Source organism: Brassica oleracea, chromosome C3 (assembly GCF_000695525.1).
Source record: "Brassica oleracea var. oleracea cultivar TO1000 chromosome C3, BOL, whole genome shotgun sequence".
Classification (NCBI taxonomy): Eukaryota; Viridiplantae; Streptophyta; class Magnoliopsida; order Brassicales; family Brassicaceae; genus Brassica; species Brassica oleracea.
In genome coordinates this window covers 21,267,890-21,291,066 of record NC_027750.1, presented here as the reverse complement: position 1 = coordinate 21,291,066, position 23,177 = coordinate 21,267,890, and the positions used below count along the sequence as shown (strand labels likewise).

The following is a 23,177-nucleotide window of genomic DNA, read 5'->3' as shown; positions in this document are numbered from 1 at the left end:
GATGTCAAAGTGGAGAACATGCCCTTTACCCAAATGGAGATCAATCGATTTCCTTCCCATCACCTCCCCACCTTATACATTCCTCATCTCTCTTGCTTCTCCCCTTCACCAAATTCACGGAAACCAAATTATTAGAGCAATCGATGGCAATCCAAACTGAGTAATCAACAGGAAAGGCCCACTCGCTCTGTTCTTTCCGTTTGTTTAGTCCAGAATGTCATAGAGGAGAACACCGAGAGGCAAGGCAAACATGGAAGCAACGCTGCAGTTGCCTCAGTGTAAACAACGATAGCTCCACTGACGATGAATTAGATCTGTTCGATCGTTCTGCTAATTATTTTAACGTGAAATCCCTGCAACGCCTCTGATCATCTCAAGGTATAAACCTTTTACTCTAGCCTCTCTTCTCTTGAGTAGTATATTAACCGGATTCTAATCTCTATCCTATCAGAGCTTGATCCCATGCGTGAGCATCACTGAGAGGAGCGTAAAAGATTGTAAAGATGGACAAAGCAGTGAAACGAAAAGACTCTTTCTTTCCAAGCTGGTAAACATCTCTCTTCACAAAATCTTTATGACTGATGACATAAAACTTACTAACTAATCTTCAGGTGAATATGAGTACATAAATTTGTTTAACTGACTGTGTAATATATTTCTTAAACCGAGTAAAATCGTGTTTTGCCATTATGCATATCCTTCATCTTTGTTTTTCTCCTTCAAAATTATCATAGATTATCTTTTTGATTGGGAAAACAAATCTGTGTTATAGAATTTTACAGGTCTATTGGGTTTTAGGTAAGTAACAAGTTCTTATAGGGATATAACATTCTCTATGTGCAGGATGGCTTTACTTTGGCTTGGAGATACAATACTGCCACTACGTTATCATACGGCTGCGTCACTTCACTTAGAGAGTCTCTTTATATGTTGGAGCTAGCAGACTCTTTTCTGGTTCCATGGACAATTCTCTAAATGTAAGTATTGAAGTTTTGCGTTAATTTTTTTGAAGCAGTTTCATTTGTTTATTTGGCTGAGATGAACATTGTTTGTTTTGCAGCAAAACAGTTCATGCCAATGAAATTTCAGGTAAAATATTAAGTTTCGCTCTTGATGCAGCTTGGGATCAGCATAAACAAAGTTCAAAGTTTTGATCTTTTGTTTTAGTGATTTACGTTTTCACAGTTTAAACTAATAACAACTTAATCAACAAACCATCAAACTGATGAAACAAGACTTTGTTTTATTCCTAGGTAATAGATTCTGATAGATTCTGATTTCAGTTGTTCGACCTTCAATGGTGCCTATCTTGAGAAAGCAGTTGCATACAAAGATAATTTCTCAGGTAGTCTTTCTCGAGCTTTCAAGGATAAGAGATTACCTCTTCAACTAACTAGCCAAAAATACAGGACAGCCTGCGGAAAAGGGTTAGTTTTGTTGTCATAATAATAATTGACACCTCTGAGTGCATATGCTGATGATGATGAAAATAATTAAACAATGATGATGATACAGATCTTCAAAGATTTGAGCAGATTGAAAAGGTTCAACTCAGAAGAAGCTATAGAGTACGGACTTATCATTGTTAGACCACCGCGCATCAAAGACGAGGCTCCTCTCCAAGATGAAACCTCAGGTCTCGGTTAATCTGCTTTATTAACATTCTGTAATGTCAAAGTCTTACAAGCTTGGAGTTGTTGTTCCAAGTGCGATTGTTACCAAATAAAATCATTTATGTATATAGAGTTAATTAATTATCATTGGATCTTGAAACCAGTTACAAGTTCAAAAGTTTTTTTATTTATCGCGATAGTTCAAAAATATATTAAAAATTAAGTATTAAATATCAAACAAGTAATAAAAAGAGGATATAAGCCTTAGATAGAGTGTCCACGTAGGCAAAAATAATCGGTCAATGATAAACTATATATTTGCCATGTCACCTCCTCTATTTGTTTTTATAAAATGATCATTTAACTTTTTATTTAAACAATTATAACCGAAAATATTTTTTTAGTTAAAATATATTATTTATATAAATATAATTATATTTTATATTTACATAATAGTTTGTAAAGAAATATTTAGTGTAAATAATATCATACTTTTATAAAATACTAAAATAAATTGGGTTGGTTTTCAATAAAAAATATTATTTGTAAATTTAGAAAAGAATATATCAAGAATATTCTTTTTCAGGAGAGAACATAGAAAAATACATCGGAGACAAATATATCTCTATTATGAAATTCCTCAATTTTAGAGAAAAAAATAGAGGAATACATTGAAGATGGTATAAGGCATGGACAACGTAAATAAATATTCCCTTAGATTTATAGTATAATGGTTTAAAAGTATTTTTTGTTTCACTATATAAATTGTTTTTATATTTCAATGTAACTTTATACTTATTGGATATTGTGTGGCCAATTAAATTATGTAAATTACTGTGTAATTGATTAAATTTATATATTAAATAATTTTTTTTTAATGTAATAACTTTTAAATATTCTAGATTTTAATTAAAACTGGAGGATATAAGCCTCAGATAGAGTGTCCACGTAGGCGCGCAAAAATAATCGGCCAATGAGAAACTATATTTTTGTCATGTCACCTCCTCTATAAGTTTTACAAAATGATCATTTAACTTTTTACTTAAACAATTATAACCGAAATAATTTTTTTAGTGAAATATATTATTTATATAGATATAATTATATTTTTTTTATTTGCATAATAGTTTGTAAAGAAATATTTAGTGTAAATAATATCATAATTTTATAAAATACTAAAATAAATTGGGCTGGTTTTCAACTTTCACAAACAAAACGTATTATTTGTAAACTTAGAAAAAAATATATCAAAAAAATCCTTTTTAGGAGAGAAAATAGAAAAATACATCGGAGAAAAATTCATCTCTATTATGAAATTTCTCTATTTTAGAGAAAAAAATAGAGGAATACATTGGAGTTGGCCTAAGGTATGACCGACATGTAAATGATCGACGTTGAGATTTTAGCTTTTCTGATTCTTACTATTCTAATGTTTCAATATAATTTGAATATTCTATTTGTTTTATAATATAATGGTTTAAAAGTATTTTTTTGTTTCACTATATAAATTGTTTTTATATTTCAATGTAACTTTATATTTATTGGATATTGTGTGACCAACTAAATTATGTAAATTACTGTGTAATTGATTAAATTTATATATATTAAATGATAGTTTTATAAAGTAATAACTTTTAAATATTACAGATTTTAATTAAAACTGATTACATTTTGAAACAAATATAGTAATCTATAAACTAACTCTATTTATATATGAGGCTAAATCAGTTTTCTATAGCACAAATACTTACTCCATTTTTGGAGTTTAATATTTTCTATCTGATGATATTAGTAGTTTGATCCAAAAAAAAAAAATGGTCGAACTATACATTGTAATTGGAGAAAGAAAACAAACAAAAATCAACCGAAGACTTTTAAGGTGTATGAAAGAAAAATTGAAAATAGCAATTCTCTGCAATTAAAGAATAAGGCAATAAAATTATAAAAATACAAAATAAAACAAAAAATATACACAGAAAGAAAGCTTTAGTAAAATAAAATCATAATATAATTTCCATAATTGATAGTGCTCAGTTACACTAAAAAATCTAAATTTACAATATGCACAGTTTTATTTACATCTTTAAACCTATTATATAATTAAAATGATTATAAAAAAGTGTCAGCATGAAGAGTTAGAAAATATACGATAAAATATAATACATAACATTAAAAATACATTATCACTGATCACTAAAAAATCATGTTAGTAGTAATAAAAATGAAATGACAACACATTTATTAAAACCATAGAACGGCAAACAACAATGTGTTATTTAATATACAAACTACAGATTAAATATGCTCAACGCAAACACACATAAAAATGAGATATCATATTTGGACACAATAATTTTAAATATATTATATTCTTGATAATTTTAAAATTACTTAAAAATAAACTAAATTATTAAAAAAATAATATACAAATAAAACTAAAGCAATATTTTGTAACGTTAAAATAATAAATGAATAAAAATATATTATGTTAATAAAATATATTTTAGATTTTAAAGACTTCTAATTAATGTAATATTACAAAATTCAAAATTTGTTTATTACAATTAATATTTTACCATTATATATATTAAAATAATATTTTAGATCGATATTCAATTGTCATTTTTCAACTATTACACGTAAAAGACTATTATTAAGTACGCTTTTTTTTAGAAAAGGGGGTTTTATATTTTAAGTAGGTTATTGGAGTACTTTTTCAGGAGATAACTTATTCGAGATAAGATTCTGATCTTTTAAACTAAGATAATTTATGTTCTATACATAATTACATTTTTTACATAACTCTAAAACCTCGGACTTGATTCTTCTTATTTTATTAGTTAATTGTGTTACATATAATAGAAATACTTACTTCAAATTAAAAATATAAAAAAAAATTAAAAATTAGTTATATATAATTTAATATTCAAATACAAATAAAAATGATAAATGTAACAAATTTAAATATATTATCTGACGCTGCGATCTAGTATATGTAATAGCATTATGTTAAGGCAACTTGGCTGCCGTAAATGCAACATAAAGACTTCTCATTTATTGTTCCACATGTCCTATATATTAATTGGAACATTTGAAAACATGTAATCTCAAGTTTGTAATATTTAAAAAAAAAAAACTTGTGTTTATGATTAAGTATTCAATTAATCCTATGCGGCAGCATTAGATTCGATTGGAAAAATGGTCGGTCCAAATTCGATTTTAATTCTAGCTATAGACATTAACGATTAAATATAAGGATTAACTAAAGCAATGCTTTTTAATCGTACGAACATTATCGTATGATTATTGATCGTGTCTTCTATGTTTAATAAGGAAAAACGCAACATACGAAGGATGATACAAAACGAAGCATTAAACATGTTACACCTCGATCGCTTTGTCTTCCATGGACGCCCGAGCTCGAGAAGTTGGAGGCGTGGCCGAGAGATTCACATCGAGCACACAGGTTTCTTCAGATCGGTTGGTTCGCTTGTGTCGGGCTGAAGGGACAAAGATTGGATCGAGAACGACGGATTGAGCAGTTCGGATTCAATGGTTCGAACGCTGGGAGTCTCACGGTTCCTCGCTGCCATTGTTGCTCACTTTGAGGTTTTTTCACAATCAGTCCCTAATCTTTGTGACTTCTCGAGATTGGCCCCATAACTTCCAAAAAGGAGATTTGCCCTCAATTTTCGCCCAGAACTTTAGAATGTGCGTTTTAGCCCCTGTAAATGCAAAATATGCAAATGCAATTCCTAATGACACCTAAATGAAATAATTTAACATAAAATGATCAAAACTAATGCCTAAAAACCTATAGAAATACTATACATCAATTTGTCAACAAACTTGTGTCTATTTAATTCTATTACTCCCTATATTTACTAAGGATTTCTATATAATGTTAATTTTGTTATCCTGCGAATTATAAATTTATTAATTAACAAAGTTGACACAAATTGAAATCCCTTATATATTAAAATAGGAACATTTTTAAGTTGTAATATTATTTAGTATGTTGAGGTGTCAACACCTTAGTTTTTCTCACAGCCCAAATTTAATTACTCTTTTCTTACCAGAAGAATTACAAATATTGTCATCTATACTATTATTTGCGAAGTAAATTTTCACAACGGAGCTCTTATTTAACAAGGAATAATTTTATCCTTTAATTCTCTACAAAAACAGGAATGAGAGAGAATGACAAGGAATTATTATTCCTTGCGAATGGTGATTTTTTATAGGAACGTTAGGGAATGCATTATTCCCCATCATTCCCCGGTCACCATTCATACCCTAAATGTTATTTTTCGGGATAGACGTAAGTGCCTTCAATTCATATTTCCATTTTTATGAATGTCTTCATTCTATTAGTTTGATTTCTTTTTAATTAGTATATGTATAGTTAACAAATATGATTAGTTAAATTTCTTTGATTAGTTAAATTTCTTTGGCAGAACTAATTTCTTAATTTTTTAAAAAAATTTACACATCTTTTCTGGTTAAGATGTTGTTGGTCAGATCGTTCATGTTGGTACTCTCACTGAAATTTATGCTAAAGGAAACAAACTAACAAACTAAATGTTATTTTTCGAGATGAGACGTAAGTGCCTTCAATTCATATTTCCATTTTTATGAATGTCTTCATTCTATTAGTTTGATTTCTTTTTAATTAGTATATGTATAGTTAACAAATATGATTAGTTAAATTTCTTTGATTAGTTAAATTTCTTTGGCAGAACTAATTTCTTAATTTTTTAAAAAAATTTACACATCTTTTCTGGTTAAGATGTTGTTGGTCAGATCGTTCATGTTGGTACTCTCACTGAAATTTATGCTAAAGGAAACAAACTAACAAACTAAATGTTATTTTTCGAGATGAGACGTAAGTGCCTTCAATTCATATTTCCATTTTTATGAATGTCTTCATTCTATTAGTTTGATTTTTATTAATGTCTTTTTGTAGTGCTTCAAAACAGAGATAAATTTGACTTGCACTCTTTAATTGATAATGAAGTTATTTATCTTTAATTATGTACAAGCGCGGGTTAATTTTTTTTTTTTTTCAATTGACAAATATTTAGTAAATGTCATATTTCATATATTTGTGTTTTATTTTACAAAAGACTTAAACTTTTTATCTTTTTTATCATGTTTCATTTTAAATGACTATTTATGTTTAAAAAATTAAACTTTATTTCTTTAATGAATTAAGTTGGTATAACTCTAATAAATTAATTTTATTATGTGGTTAATATTTTTAATAAAAAAATTATATACTTTTAATACAGATTTATACTTTTCAATGAAAAAAATCAATTTTTTTTATGAATGCTTAAATTTTATTAAGAAAAGAAAAAAAAATTAAGAATGGTTGAAAAAAAATTATTTGAATTGGACTCAATGACCCAAAGGAAAAAAAATGTGAGAATTGGATCTGATTACTTAATCGGCCCAAATGGCCCAAGAGAGATCTGATGTGGACAGTGGGCTGGATCCGAAAAAATGACCCAATATAGATGTGTTATTAATATTACTTGATTGCCCTTAATTAAACATGCAATGTTAGTAAAGAAATGACAGGTTAAGGTAAAAAGGACAATAGGATACTCCTTTAATAGTATAGATATTTGATTTACAAACTAAATAAATTAATTATATAACAAATACTATATATAAAAATTATTCATTAAGGTTAATATAGATATTAACCGCTCTAACTTTCAACGTGACACCTCCATTGTGAAAATTTAATTCGCAAATAATGGTATAGATTTGGTAAAATAAACTAAAAAATTGTTGATATATATATAAATATTAAATTGGAACAAACCTAACCAGTGAAGATCCCAACCAAGCCCAAAACAAAATTTATAAAATTCAATTGGACTTTAAGACGAATAAAGCTTGAAGATAATAATAATAATAATAATAATAATATGTTTATTGTTATTTTGCATAGACAATAATATTTATTTTTATAAGAAAAAACGATACTTTTTAAGAAAAATAAAACGTTAGTTTCTTTTTTAATTACCAAATACCTCAGGAAGATGACTTCAAAATACTTTGTCATTTACAAACAACTCGATGTACAATAAATCATTGTTTGGTTTCTTAGTATCGTATACTTTTTCGGGTACATGATCACAAAATTTATCACTCTGTTCTTCAAATTAAAAATGCACGGAAAATATTCTCAAAATTATTTTGCCCGCGTGGACGCGGGCTGGACACCTAGTTGCATTTTATACACACGACCAACCTTTATAAATAATACTCTACGGATGAGTAACTTATGAGTTATTGCATTTAATGTTTTGACAGAGAAAGATTTGTATATTAGGCTATATACATTGAAAGTGTTGAATCAATTATTCAACAGTTGAAAAAAGAAGAGACCAAATAATGAGGCTGTTCAACGTCAATGTGGATTCAACCGGTTGAATTCTTTCAACCGTTGAATAACCACAAAATGAAACCCACTTTTGCGTATGTGTCATTTTTTTATTGGTTTGTGTAGATTTTGGATCTAATCAAACACATATGGGCCAAATTCACGATTGTCCATGATTAAAGAGATTTGATATCTCTGTGTGTGATCTAAAAGTTTTATTGTTTGTATAAGTTAGGTTTATTGTATTAATCAAGTTATGTGTGCTTTATTAGTTGTTTTGTGTGTTTATTATTGCGTTGTAACGCATTTTAAGTTTCTGTAAAACTTTTTAATAAGATGATTTAAAAAAAAAAATAGTGACTATTAATATTTTCTATTTTGTTATTTGTAAAAATTGTAATTAAAATAAAAATTAAAATTTTTTTTTATTTTTATGGTTTTAATTAAACTAATTGAAATCTTTTAACAATATAAAAAATAGGGTGTTGAATTTTATTAAACAAAACTATTGTAGAGTATAAAAAATGAGTGTGTGTTGAATTGTTAGGTGGAAGAGAGAGAAGATGATGTGTAGTGTAAAAAGTGGAAATTAGGGTGTTGAATTAATCATGTACATAGTCTTAGTGTTTATGGAAATTATAAAACTCATACATACTTCAATAACTTAGGCATATATCATGCTTACGTATTTGTATGATATATTTTTCCAACTCATATTTGATACTTTTTTTATAAGGGGTTAGACGCAAAACTATATGCATATTCTAAACATATTAAATTAATTTATAAAATGTATTATATCAGTTTCATAAATTTATGTTAACCGAAAACATATACATTTGTATTATTAAATCAGTGAACCATATGTAGTTAACAATTTCTTATATTTTTAACTGCATTATATTAATTACTCAAACTATTGAGTTAATAGGTAATCAAAATTATCTAAAAATACTAAACATATAATATGTGGCCACAAATATATACATTTTGTATTTGCGCACATATACTAGTTATTTATATATATATTAGTCAATACCCCATTTATAAATCTCATACATACTTTCGAGTTTCGAATAACTTAAGCATATATCATATTTAAGCATATATAATGTTTTTGTATATATTAGACACGTGCTTTAAAATATATACTAGACCTTGATGCGCGCAACCGCGCGGATGTATATTTTATATTTTTAGTTTTTAGTTTATAATAAATGATGAATTTTTAATAGTAAGTCGTATAACATTGAGTAATTTTAGTGTGTGTGTTTACAGTCTGTTGTATTACCGATATTTAGTATCAAATAAAGAAATTAAAAAATATAAATAAAGAGAGTTATGTATTTACATAAGATATATAGAAAACAAAATTTTGAAATTGAAATATGAAGAAGGAGAGAAGTATGAGTTAGTATGGTTTACGAAATTGATATACGATTCAACAATAATTTTTTTGAAGAATATTTGATTTATGCAACTTCTATTGTAAGATATAAAAATGTGGATTAAGATTTGTTTGAAAAAAACATGAAAGTGTCAATTATATTTAAATAGTTTCTAATTAGATATGGTCTTAATTTTAAGAAAAAATATAATCAATATAAATAATCAATATTTATATTAGTTATTTCAACAATATATAAAAACTGGTTGGCATAATTATTTTTTGAAATCTATGAGTCACGCATCATTTATATCGATTATTTAATATACCCAAATCTAACCATACGTGACTCATAGATTTCAAAAAATAATTATGCCAACCAGTTTTTATATATTGTTGAAATAACTAATATAAATATTGTTACCAAAAATAATAAGTAATATTGCTGGATTTAAAGGATTTGGTTTACGTATATTTTGGATTTCAAATCTGTTGGTTACCTGATATGTATTGATGTGGAAAAAGATGAGGATTTAAAACAGCCTTTTATATAGTAGTAGTTGTTTATTTTGAAAGATATTTTTTTATTATATTTGGAAATCTATATTATTAAAAGATGAGGATCTAAAAAAATGTATATTGATAATCATTAAATCATACTAATATTGATTGCAAGTAGCTATCGTGTGAAACTTTTGTTTGTACACAATATGAGGATGAGGGTCTAAGAAGATGTATATTTTTAAAGATTGTATAAATTATAATTTCAAATATTTTGTTCATTGACCGCAAGGTATGACATTGGATGATTTGTGAAAATCATTTTTATCATGATAATTAAGGTGTATACAGATAGTCAAAGTATGAAGGAAGTATTTTATACATCAATTGTTAAGTTGTTTATCCTTAAATGTGAGACATGGTTGGTACGAAGTTAGCGAAAACCTAATATATAAGTATGAACATTGACCTTTTGAATTTTGTTATATACCGTGAATTTTTTTTGTATGGCAATGACAGAGAAAATTGATTGTTAAGAAATGGGATAACTATAAAAGAGAAAGTATATATAAAGGTGATGTCGATTGTTTTTGTTTGGCAAGCATAAAATTAATTTCTGATAAATCAATTAATAATCTGTTAAAGACAAAAAATCCATAAATATAACTTCAATTAATACATCAGTGGCATGAGAGTGTAATTATATTAAAAATTAAAGGGTAATCTAATTTTGTACTCCTGTTTTAATAGATTTGATATATATTAGACACAACTATATGCATATTGACAAAATGACAAAACTATATAAGCATATTCAAATAACATATTACGGTTATCTACTAATTGTACGCGATTTATTATTGTTCATTATCTTCCTTTTTGGTAAACAATTTATTGCAACCTTTTTAAAGAAATATGTTTAATGGTTAATGATAAATACTATCTCTTTCATGGGCAAACAATATATTTAGGGCTGGACTTTTTATCCGTTAAATTTGATTCGATTCGTTATTCGTTTCTATTCGATCCGAAATTTCTGGATATCCATAAACTTTCGAAGCAAAGCAAATACTAAAAATCAATATCCGTTAAAATCGAAACAAATCACAAGCGGATATCCACTCTGATCCGGAAATATATAAATATATATACATCTTGATTATACTTAATGTTTTAAATGTATAAGTTTACCTAATTCTTATTATAACATATGATTTGACAAATTCTATTCACATTATTACTTATATAAAAGTTTTACATAAAAAAAAAGAGAAAAAAATTATAAAACAATTATAACTTTTTTTCTGTATGTGATGTGTTATTATAATCGTAAACTAAGTTTAAAATTTACAAAATATGTTGTTTAACTATTTCTTTAAGTTTTTATTTTGTATATCATGCAAAACAAAATATATTAAAAAAATTGTATTAATTTTTTAAGATTATTTGTATTAATCAAAGCGGATGAGATATCCGTAAGTATTCGCAGATATCCGAAAATATCTATTTATTTTTCGGATATCCGTTTATCCTGATATCCGTATTTTTCGGAAGCAAGGCAAATCGAAAAATTAGATATCCGTAACATACGAATCAAATCACAAATACCTTCAAAATCCAGGATATCCGATCCGTGTCTAGCTACGATGCATTCATTCTGTATTTCATCATTAACTGTTAAATATCTCTTATATATTAATCGAAAAGCATTTTAAAGTTTGAGATAATTAATTGTCTATAATAATTCTTAGAATTATTAGAAATATGTTGGTACATCTAAATATATATTATATTTTTATTAAACTAAATATTAAAGTGATTATTAGTATGCAAGAAAATATTCTTCTTTATTTCTTTAAATAAAGATTCAATTGAGAATTTTCTTAGTCAAAAATTAAATTGTTATGAAATATTATATTATATAGTATGTCCATTATGGACCATTCATTTATCATATTGAATTTATTATGTATTCTTTCCTCAAATAAAACATACATAATTTTCAAATGTGATTAATATATATATATATATCAATTAATGATTTTGAATAATAAATATTTGATAATAATTTTTGTATATTCCATCATTTTTATTTAATTTTTATATTATTAAAATAAATTAAACAATCATATTAATCATATAATAAAAATTTACATTTTTCCTTATATATAAATCCCACGTGAGAAATTGTTTTACTTTTTTTGTTATATCAAGATACAAATGATCATAAAATCATATGAATAATTTTTTTTGACAATCATAAAACCATATGAAGTCTCATTTAATAGATATTCAGATTAAATAAATATATATATATATATATTACCATTTAAATTTAGCTATATATCATATAAAATACATAAATATGTTTATTTATAAATTTGCATTGAAAAAATATTAAGACTTTAATATTTTAATTTCAAATTTTGCATTAAAGTTATAAGAACGATTATGAATGACAAAAACTATTAAAATTCTCACATTAAAAATTGTGATTAATGATTTAAACTTTGTATTGCCGAAAAATATGCAAATGTTAATAAAATCACATGGATAAAAAAAGCATTGACTGATAAATATTCTTATTAAAATGTATTCAATATCTATGTCAATATCATTTAATTTTTATTACAGATCATATAAATAAATAAAAATGATTGTTTTAATTTATTTAACAATAAAATTATTGTAAATAAACAAGAATGATTGCAAATTTAGTTATATGCATAATAGTTACTCGATTCTCAACAACTCAGTATATTTATTATATTATAATATGTACATAAATACAAAATAAATAATATATGTATATAAATATAATTTGTATACATAATGTTCATTCCGCGCAAGACACGGATCTTAACCTTGTTGCATAATAAAGCTCCACTGAGCCATGTCTTTGTTTATTTCATTTATGTGTCAACTAGTGGTATTCCTCGTATGTTTTATTCTCTAATGAGTTTAAAATTGTTTTTGATTCATTTGATAGTGGTTGGTGACAGGAGTATAAGTGTTTTTCATTGATCGATTCAATAAAAATAGAATATAGCTGATAGTTTCACCAAATTAAATATAGTTGAATTTAAAACATAAAATAAAATTAATGTTTCAAAAGGAAAAACGTGTAAATGCATGTGTTTGTTACGCGCGGATCGGATTGTTAGCCGTTGGGCTATTCACATATGTTATTTGTTTCCTTTTTTTTGTTGAAAAGTATGTGACATGTTTGTTATTGGTGCCTTTGGAATTGAATCATAACAGTGTGGTAGAATTGTTCTTTTGGAGTTGTATAAATTTTCCTTGATAGATATTTGTTTTCTTTTTGGTTAAACTATTGAGTTTTTAATCTATTATATAAACATTTATTTTATGTAGTATATATGTTTGAGAAAAGAAAGTTAGACAATAAGTAATCGTAAAAGAGTAATAATATTTTTATATTTGTGGCCAACATAAACCTACAAATAATTGTTACTGTTGAAGTACATAAAAGTAATTGGGATCTAATGTTCAAATGTTAAGCAATAAAAAGTGATTCACCACGTATCAATTGAAGAGATGAATTTAATCATTTGTTTATAGAAATAACAGTTCTTGTATCTCTTGTTGATGATGTTTGGATAACATTATATTGTAACCTTAGTTGCTTGTAAAGTGATAAAGTAACACTTAAGTTTTTTAACTAATATTCCATGCAATATTTTCTTAACGCGATTGACTCTTTCATTGATGGCCAAGCTTATAGTCTTGCGTCCAACCAATTTTATCAATGTAAGTTTCTCTTATATTTGTTCACTTTTGCAAAGCATTGTTATACTGTATACATAAACTGCACCTAGCTAGGTACAACCGTCTACTGATGTTTGTAGATGATGGAAGCCAATGTCAAAATTGTTTTTTAATAAAGTATTCTTATTTTTTATGTTAATAGTTTTTTTGTTGCAATTAATTTGTTTTAAATTTATTATGTAATTTTTACTGAATTATTGTACGTTAGCAGCAAATTGATGTCAAATTATTGTACAAAAATAATTAACAATTATATAAAGTTTATGGGTATTAAGTATTTTGTCAAAATATGTGAGCTAAATTATAGAAAATGAAAAATATAGAATAGTTAACAATTTTTTTTTAAAAAAAACAGTTATTAAGAGATTCATACTTAATTTTTATATTTAATAGTTGCATTTGTTTTGACTTAATGGTTTTCTAGCTTTTGCATTTGAATTTTCCATATTTTCCATAACGTTTCTATACTTTCAATATACAGCTATAGAATTTTGATAGTGACAGACTCCATGTATAAGAATTTACTAAATATTTGATGGACATGGAAAGTAAATATCTATAGACCGTAGAGATTACTCCTTCAACATTGTTATTAGACATTTGTTCATTAAGCAGAGACTTTGTTTAAAGGTATTAGACACTTTTAAATGGATCGGAATATATTTAAATAGGTACACGGTTTCACAAAGTTTTATGCATAAAAACTTGTTCAAGGAAGTGTTTGTGAATACTGTGAGTTGAAGGGGCAAGCATGCAATCGTTTGATTGTAGCTGCAGTTGAATATGCAAATATGTGGGTAGAATGCTTAAATTCCCCAACGATGTAGAGGAGACCAAGGAGAAATAATGCGAACCAGTATCAATACTATAAAAAGCTCTTTGACCAAGTTAATGTTTTAGCTTCAATCTCCTTATGGATGATGATAAGTGTAGGTTATGATGATGTTCATGGTAAACATTACATGGATCATCGTAAGCCCCCAATTTTTGCCTCCTAATCCTAAACCCTAACTTGATAATGAAGATTTTTCAAATGAGAATTTTTATTGATTTGTATTTTTATTGGTTATAAACACAAAACACCCAACTCAAGACTATAGAAATTACGTTCAAACAATGAATCCCAGGCTCAAGAGCTAAAGTTGGTATGAATGCCGCTGCCGGAGTGTTGCATCCATAGGGCTTGCAAAGATAAGACCAACCGTGATTTTCTTCCCCGTAATCTTTGCACGTTGAAGGAACTGCACACCCATAAGAATACCTCCAGAATTCATGGAGTATGTGATTGTCAGCCTTCCAAACCCATAAAAATACAATGCTTTTAGACAGGAGAAAGGTAACTAATTTTTTAAAAAACTTTCTTCAGCATATATAGAAACAGATTATATAAAAAGAGCAAGAGCATTTGAGGCTCATGTCTGCTCATTGCTACGGTTAGATTGACGTGGAGACTGACTCACATGTTACACGCCTCCAAAATCAACTTTTTATCATTAGAAGAAAAAATCTGCGAACCAATATAAATGCACACAACTCACAGCTAAAACTCGAGTTGGTCAGTAAAACAAAGAGTTTAAGCAAAATAAAGGTGTTTCATAAAGCTGAAACGTGGAATTCAAAAGCTAATTTACATATTCAATTAGCATAAATTCATTGGTAGGAAAGGTAATACAAAATTGAAACAAAGCGAATATAGGTTTTCTATTTACCTTATGGTTAAGACGAATATCCTTCCTGCAAGAAATAAAAAACATAGCAGAATATATGTAGTTATTTGAAAATCGAGGACTCGAGTTGAAAATTAGGAAGCAGAGACAAACTAACTATTCGGCTTTTGGAGGAGCGATTTGACCATGGACAAGGGAGAAGAGACGCAATCTATTTTGTTTTCCGGTTTGGATCCATGCGATCGCTTGAAGCCAAGTTTTTGTAGTGCTCATTCGGTGAATCTTAATTCCCTAGTTTGTTAGGGTTTCTTTCACTTGAATGGGGGTCGAAGAGGAACTATGATGTTAATAACAGATGAAGTGAGTGGAAGAAGATGGAGAAATCACAAAGGCCATGAAGAGAGAAATAAACGATATCATCTTAAAGTTAGATTAAAGAGGTCGATTGAAGCTTTCCAGTGGGAGGAGTGGGCTAATCAGGCAAAAACTCGGAGTTAAAGAACAGATAAATGAAAAATTGAGACGTTATGAGAGATTGGAACGTTGCTTCAGTTCTGGAAAAATTTTGTCGGCTGTCGCAACCACGAAGAAGAAGATTAAACTTAAAATTATAGTGGGCTTGTCATAATGTTCTCAAAGGCCCAAGCAAATGTTGTAATAATAGCCGAGTTTATGATAGAGGTATGAGATAAACCGGATTACACATAATCAATTCGGATGCGAGCTGGTTTGGTTCTGTGCCAGGTGTCTAAAAACGTCCACTCCTTCCTGATGACATGGTGGCCTGTGGAGAAAGGTAAGTATCCTTTCTTGTAATAGATAAGAACACAACTCTATCTTGTTTTGAAACTTCCTTGAGGGGAAAAGGTATATATATAAAACTTATGACACTTTTTGATTTTTTCCTCTCTAATTTAAGGAAATTTTTGAGCGGATCTAGGTGAGGTCATTGTACTATAAGTAGTAGAGCAAGCAAAGGTCCGTACCAATCTCTAAAGGCCTAATTTAGTTACCAACTAAGAGCACCATCAACGCAAGCGCTTGATGGAGTGCTTCTTGGTGGAACCCACCATAAAACAAGAAAACGGAGTGCTTAAAACGCATGATTAGGTGTCGCTGCTTGAGCTGTTTCGCGGACCCCACTAATACGTGGTGATCTGCAATTGGTTCGTTTTTAATTTTTTTTTTTTAAACAGAGAAAAAACCAAAAAAAAAAAAAATTAAGGGGTGCTTACGTTGATGGTGCTCTAACAAGATTGTCAAGAATCACAAGATACAGTGAAAGCTTTTGGGTTTGTTACAATCAAAGTGATATGCATCTTATGTCACGCGGTAATTGGTGCTAGTTAGCTTGCCCTGCATGTGAGATTAGTGAAGCAATAAAAATGTGTTCAATAAAAATAGTAAAAAACAATATCTAAATGAATAATAAAATTTGCTAATTTTGTCTACTCACATTTACAACAATCGGTTTTGAATCATGGCCCTCAATTTTAAAAGCAACATAAAAGATGTGGGAGGGAAGACGTATACGAGATATATATGACGAATAACTTGATATGCCCCTTTGTTCCACTATAATGTTGTGTCATCAAAATCCGAAATAATCCACAACAACACAAGACAAGAAATAATCCACAACAGCACAAGACAAAGCAAACTAATTTAATCCATTAATTACACATTTTGTATAATACTTTCGTTAAAACATGATATTTCACAAAGTTCAAAAAGATGAGGATTTCACAGTGTGTTCCTACTTCCTGCAGATACTGAGTACTATATATATGTTCTTCATTGATATTGTGAATTGAACAAAACAATTTCTTCATATTCTCAATTAAGATTTGCATGCCAATGATGTTAGACTATTTTTAGCTGAATATACCAATCAGAGATCTTTATATCAATCGTGACCTAAAACCAACACGGTATCTTTATTAACAAAGATAAGACAAAAATGTTAAACTGCTCTCCTTATCACATCACCAACAAAAGGTGATATGATAAGCTGAAGGGCACTTCATAGATAGTTTCACAATATTTTCTTCTTTGTATTCTTCAATTAATTTTCGACCACGCAAAAAATAATTTTAAAAACATTAAGAAAAATCTTGCTTAGTGATAATATATATAAGTACGTCCACTTAGAGTAAGATAATATATATATTTTGGTAGGGATCCCTTATAGTTCGGGGCTCACTTGGTGACCTAAAACAAAGTTAGGTTATGTCATCTTTTTCTTCTAATTGGTTTGATATATTTGTACCACTTAAGAATTGTATTAAGTGTAAAGTTAGTGTAAGTCAAACACGCCACTTTCATATATCTTTTGATAGTGCATATGTAATATAATAAATTGAATTTGAGAGTTTTTGGTAAAATGTTAAGAATTCTATTTGAAGTTAATTGCATGAAATAAATCAATCAATCAAGCAAAACGAATATGCGAGGGTCTTTATTTGCTTACGACCATACACTTTTCATGTGTTTTTACTAAATACGAAATCATGTTATATGCAAGTACGCATGCAATGCACACGCACACAAATTTTTTTATACCTCTTAATAGACTCCATTTGTTTATATTTTTGATATCACCAAAGAGATCTATAGTGGCTACTGGCTAGCTAGTGCATGTAAGTAATTTCATTTGATTGGTTTTAATTGATTTTATTTAATACTTATAAGTTTATAACGTGTATGCATGGGAGATGGGACTATGATAAATCCAAATAGTAGAAATTAGGGTTAATAATACGTAAAATCTTCGAGTGTTTTCTAGATTTGCAGGTAATATATGTGAATTGAAACTTCTTATAACTTGTGACATATATTTTTCTACTTTAAATTTATATATAATCTAGAAACAAAGGTGAACTCACGTTGCAGTGAAATGGATGTACGAAGGTATCAACATCAGTACGTACTTGTGCGATGACAGCTTTGTAGCACAAAATATGAACTAATCATATAACATTAAAGTTAGGTCATTCCATATTTTTCGCATTTCCAAGTGGGAGAGTATAATATATAGTAGTAGACTAACAAATAATATATATATTAGTTCACCACTTAAAAATAATTTAGAGAACTTTGAGACATACTAACACCTATAACAGCCCCCTATAATTTCTATATATGTAACACCCCATATTGCATTTCTCAGCAAACAAAACAAAAACATTTCCTGACGGAAAAATTTATTCGATCTTATTTTTAGGTTTAGAGTTTAAGATTTCGGGTTCTCAGGTAAATATGGCAACAAAAGAAGAAGCAGGGAAGCTAGAGTGGAGGATAAGTGTTGACAATGGGACAACAGAGAGATTGGTTCCTAAATCAGGACTTAGTGAAAGAATCTTTCTTTGGCTAAATGGTTTAGTAATGAAGGTGATTGTGGAGAGAATCGCAAAGTTTATGAAGAAGACTTGGAGGATTGGGGCAGATGATCCGGCAAAAGTGGTTCACTGTCTGAAAGTAGGACTTGCACTTTCATTAGTCTCAATCTTCTATTACATGAGACCTTTGTATGATGGAGTTGGAGGAAATGCTATGTGGGCTATCATGACTGTTGTAGTCGTCTTTGAGTCCAATGTCGGTATGAATAAACCAAACCCTAAATCAAATGTTTTCAACTTTCTTCTTCTTACTTAATGAGTGCAATTATATTTGACTTATATGTGTATGATTCTCCTCTATGTTCAACAGGAGCAACATTCTCAAAATGTGTGAACAGAGTGGTGGCAACTATATTAGCTGGATCACTAGGCATTTTTGTTCACTGGGTTGCAATTCAATCAGGAAAAGCTGAGATTTTTGTGATTGGATGCTCTGTTTTTCTCTTTGGTAATTGTCCAAACCCTAAAAAGGATATGTCTTTCTTCACTTGCAAGTACCTCAATCTTTATTATCTTTCTTTTGTTGGTTTAATTCGTGGCAGCTTTCGCAGCTACTTACTCGCGCTTTGTGCCTTCATTCAAAGCCAGATTCGACTATGGAGCTATAATCTTTATCCTCACATTTAGCCTTGTCTCAGTAGGTGGTTACCGAGTAGATAAGCTGGTTGATATGGCTCAGCAAAGAATTTCAACTATTGCTATTGGAACATCTATTTGCATTATCATCACTGTTTTCTTTTGCCCCATATGGGCAGGATCTCAGCTTCATCGCCTTGTTCAACGTAATTTTTCAAAACTTGCTGACTCATTAGACGGTAAGGGTATGAGAAAATAAAAACTTGTCACGCAAGGTTCCCTCATTAGCTTTCCCATTTGACTATCATTACAAATGCAGGCTGTGTAGAAGAGTACTTCAAGAAGAAAGACGTCTCTGAGAATGAAGATGAAGAAACTAACATGAAGTTGCAAGGATTCAAATGTGTACTAAACTCTAAGGGAACAGAGGAATCTATGGTAACATGAAAAGTTTATTTGCATTTTTTTGTTTTGCAGCCTCTTATATTTTTAATCTCTCAGGCGAATCTAGCTAGATGGGAACCTGCACATGGAAGCTTTAACTTCAGGCATCCATGGCAACAATATGTAAAGATAGGGGCTGCTATGAGGAGATGTGCTTATTGCCTTGAGAATCTTAGTAGCTGCATGAACTATGAAACAGAGGTTATAACACTTTCATATGTTTTTATAATTTTGGAGATTCGACTATTAGTGGTTGTTGTGAAACTAACACTTGTATGTCTTCCGCTTTCAACAGGTACCAGACCAGGTCAAGAAACACTTCGGAGAAGCTTGTGTGAAACTGAGCTCAGCTTCTTCAAAAATCTTGAGAGAATTAGCTGATATGATGAACAACACGAGAATATCTTCGAAGATGGATTTCTTGGTGTTTGATATGAACTCAGCAGTACAAGAGCTTCAAGAAACCTTAAAGACTGTTCCAGTTAAAACCAACAAACCAGAACAAGAAGTTCCAAACAACAAAGAAGACAGAACCATGTCGATGAGCCTACATGAAGTACTTCCTGTTGCCACTTTGGTTTCGTTGTTGATCGAAAACGCAGCTAGGATTCAGACAACGGTCGACGCAGTCGATGAACTAGCAAATCTTGCAGATTTCAAACAAGATTCGAAAAAGAAAATGGGAGACAACAATGCTAGACAACCACCACAAAGTTCCTAAACCGGAGTTTTCATGTGTTTCACAAAAAAACCGGAGTTTTCATGTACAGTATATATTAAGCTTGATAGTATATGAGTTTCCTTTGTTCCGTAACCGAAGCTTTCTTCGGCATATGGTTTATAACTTTTAAGGGCAAAAAACAAGTTATATATAACTAAATCTCGATATAGACCAAGAAAAAGGAACTAAATCTTGATAATGGTGGAATCCACGATTAAATCTAGAGACTCTTTACGGCTAGGACTGGACAAATAAACCGAAACCAAAAATCCGAACCGGACCATATCTCATATCCGTTAAAAATGAATCCGAACTTGTACTAAACATGATTTCAATTCTTAATATGTATCCAAAATACACTAAGATATTATTGAACATCTAAAATAGTTATCTATTATATGAAGGTGTCGGTTCAAGCTTGAATTTTTAGATTTTAATTTTGTTTTCATATAATAATAATGTTTCTAATGAGAACTTGGTTTTTGTTTTATACTTTCATTTATTTGGTTTTTTTTTTCTATCAATAAATATGTTTACCTTTCGTTTGATTTTGAATGATCACGTTTGATGTTCATTTTTTTTATTTTTGAATCAATTTTATTTATGTTTTGGTTACAAAATAGGTATTATCAGGTATTTGAAAACAGAAGAACCGTTTTTTTTTTATGTTTTGGTTACAAAGTAGATACAAATCAAGTACTTTCAAACTGAAGAACCGATTGGGACCTGAACCCGAAATTACAACGGGGTTGTACTGGTTCTTTGAAGATTTACTAACCCCGACCCGAATCCGATAGAACTTGTACCGGTTCCGAACCGAACTTTCATATAACCCGAATGGAGCTGATTTTGATAAATAAAAAAAAACGAAATCTGATTAGACAAAACTGAAACCTGATTGGGACCCCGAATGCCTAGGCTTACTTACAGTGCCACCATTTCAAACAAGAAATCTGATCAATAAGGGAAAATAAGACCATAACTAAAACATTGGTCTATGGTTTAATAGAATCCGTGTCAAAAGCTTTATTGTTTGAAGAATGTTTATATGGGCCTACTAGTCTTACAAGGCCCAACTATAAATTTAAATATTAAAATCCAAATGTGGGCCATTACGGGTCGTTTTTTCAAGTGTACGAGTTTTACGTAAATCGCTATTTGTCTTTTTCCTCCTCTCTAAACAGTTGGGAACGATTATTCTCCGGCGCCTCTCCTGGTCCTACTCTCGCTTCGTCGTCTGTGAATCGATTCAGGTAAATCCCTCTTCTCGAATCGATGTTTCTTGTATGATTAAAACTGATTCTCTCAAAGATCCATCTGATGGATTTGTTGCTGTTTATTCGTCTGGGCTCCTTTTTTTTCTTGAGATCTATTACTTGGAACCTCGATATTGAACAATAGATCTGCCGCCTATGCTCCGTTGTTAGTAGTATTGATTATTAATCGATCGGACTGTATCGGTTTCATGTTCAGAATCACCATTGTTTAGTGATTCGCTAGAATCGTCAGAGAGTTTGATTCATGTCATAGTTAAGAGTCATTTTGTCTGTTCCATATGATTGATTGATTAGGTTTGGTCTCTCTGTCTTGTTCACTTTCAGGTTGAGAAGTCATGTCACGAGCCACGTACATAGTGGGTGCCCTTGCGGGATCTGCTGTTGTAGCCTACATCTGTGACAAAGTCATTTCTGATGATAAGATCTTCGGAGGCAAGTTTTGTATTCCGACATAACCAAAAATCAAAAGCTTGTGGTTTCTAATGATATATTTGTTTTTGTTTTAAAACTCAGGGAGTACACCGGGAACTATAACTAACAAGGCATGGGGGGTTGCGACTGAAGAGAGGCTCCAGGCATGGCCTAGAACCGCTGGTCCTCCCGTCGTCATGAACCCTATCAGTCGCCAGAACTTCATCGTCAAATCACGCCCTGAATAAGTGTCTCTCATTCGTTATGGATTCATTCATTACGATATTTGCTCTTTTTATGTTGTCTTTTTCTTTTTGTTTGAAGCTCGGCTATTTTCTCTAGCTGAGTTGTAGTAATAATTTGTGGGGATGATTGGTTGGATACACATTGTTCAGTCCAAAGCTTTCTCGAGATGCATTGCTTTTTTGTAATGTTTGTTGATTTTGACGATAATATGAAAATGAAGCCAACAAGACTTGGCAGTGTTACGAAAGTAAAAAATAAGGGGCAGCCGTTTTTCAACGTTGAAAATATAAAAAGACGCGGGGTTCGCTATATTATTTGCACAGTGAAAAGAAATGGAACTCGATGTACTATTTGCACAGTGAATTTAATTTCTTTTCTATATATAGTAACGTTATATAGGAACGTTTTGGTTCGTTATAAGATCATCCCTTAACCTTCTCTTCTCTCTATTATAAACTCTTTCTATCAGTGTTAAAAATTCTACGGGTATAAATTTTGCCCTTATTTAAATTTCCGCGATACAATAAATTTCCAGTTCTTTTTATAACACGTTATCAGCACGATCACTCTGCGATTCGGTAAAATTTATTTGTATCATTTATACCCTGCTATAATGGTCGGTATACCGCCTCTACTATTATTTATATCATGTTATAATGGCCGGAATACCGCCTATATTATTTACTAGTAATTTAATTTATTTATTGGTCGGCCGAGCCGCCTTATATTCTGTTTATTATTAATTGGTCG

The 23,177-nt window shown here is 29.5% G+C and overlaps 1 protein-coding gene across 1 annotated transcript; it reads left to right on the top strand.

The window, feature by feature from the left end:
• The first annotated feature begins 18,540 nt into the window (after positions 1-18,540).
• On the top strand, positions 18,541-20,580 carry LOC106333739 (aluminum-activated malate transporter 10). The gene is made up of 6 exons (XM_013772156.1): positions 18,541-18,952; positions 19,063-19,200; positions 19,295-19,567; positions 19,648-19,766; positions 19,830-19,973; positions 20,068-20,580. The coding sequence occupies exons 1-6, from the start codon at positions 18,613-18,615 to the stop codon at positions 20,491-20,493; spliced, it is 1,440 nt and encodes a 479-aa protein (XP_013627610.1). The 5' UTR covers positions 18,541-18,612; the 3' UTR covers positions 20,494-20,580.
• The last annotated feature ends 2,597 nt before the right edge of the window (positions 20,581-23,177 follow it).

Excerpts from the sequence above, each read along its gene's own strand:
- LOC106333739 (XM_013772156.1), top strand. The coding sequence starts at position 18,613 with ATGGCAACAAAAGAAGAAGCAGGGAAGCTAGAGTGGAGGATAAGTGTT. Across the intron at positions 19,568-19,647 it reads ACTTGCTGACTCATTAGACG|GCTGTGTAGAAGAGTACTTC; the intron begins GTAAGGGTATGA and ends TTACAAATGCAG. Across the intron at positions 19,767-19,829 it reads AGGGAACAGAGGAATCTATG|GCGAATCTAGCTAGATGGGA; the intron begins GTAACATGAAAA and ends TTAATCTCTCAG.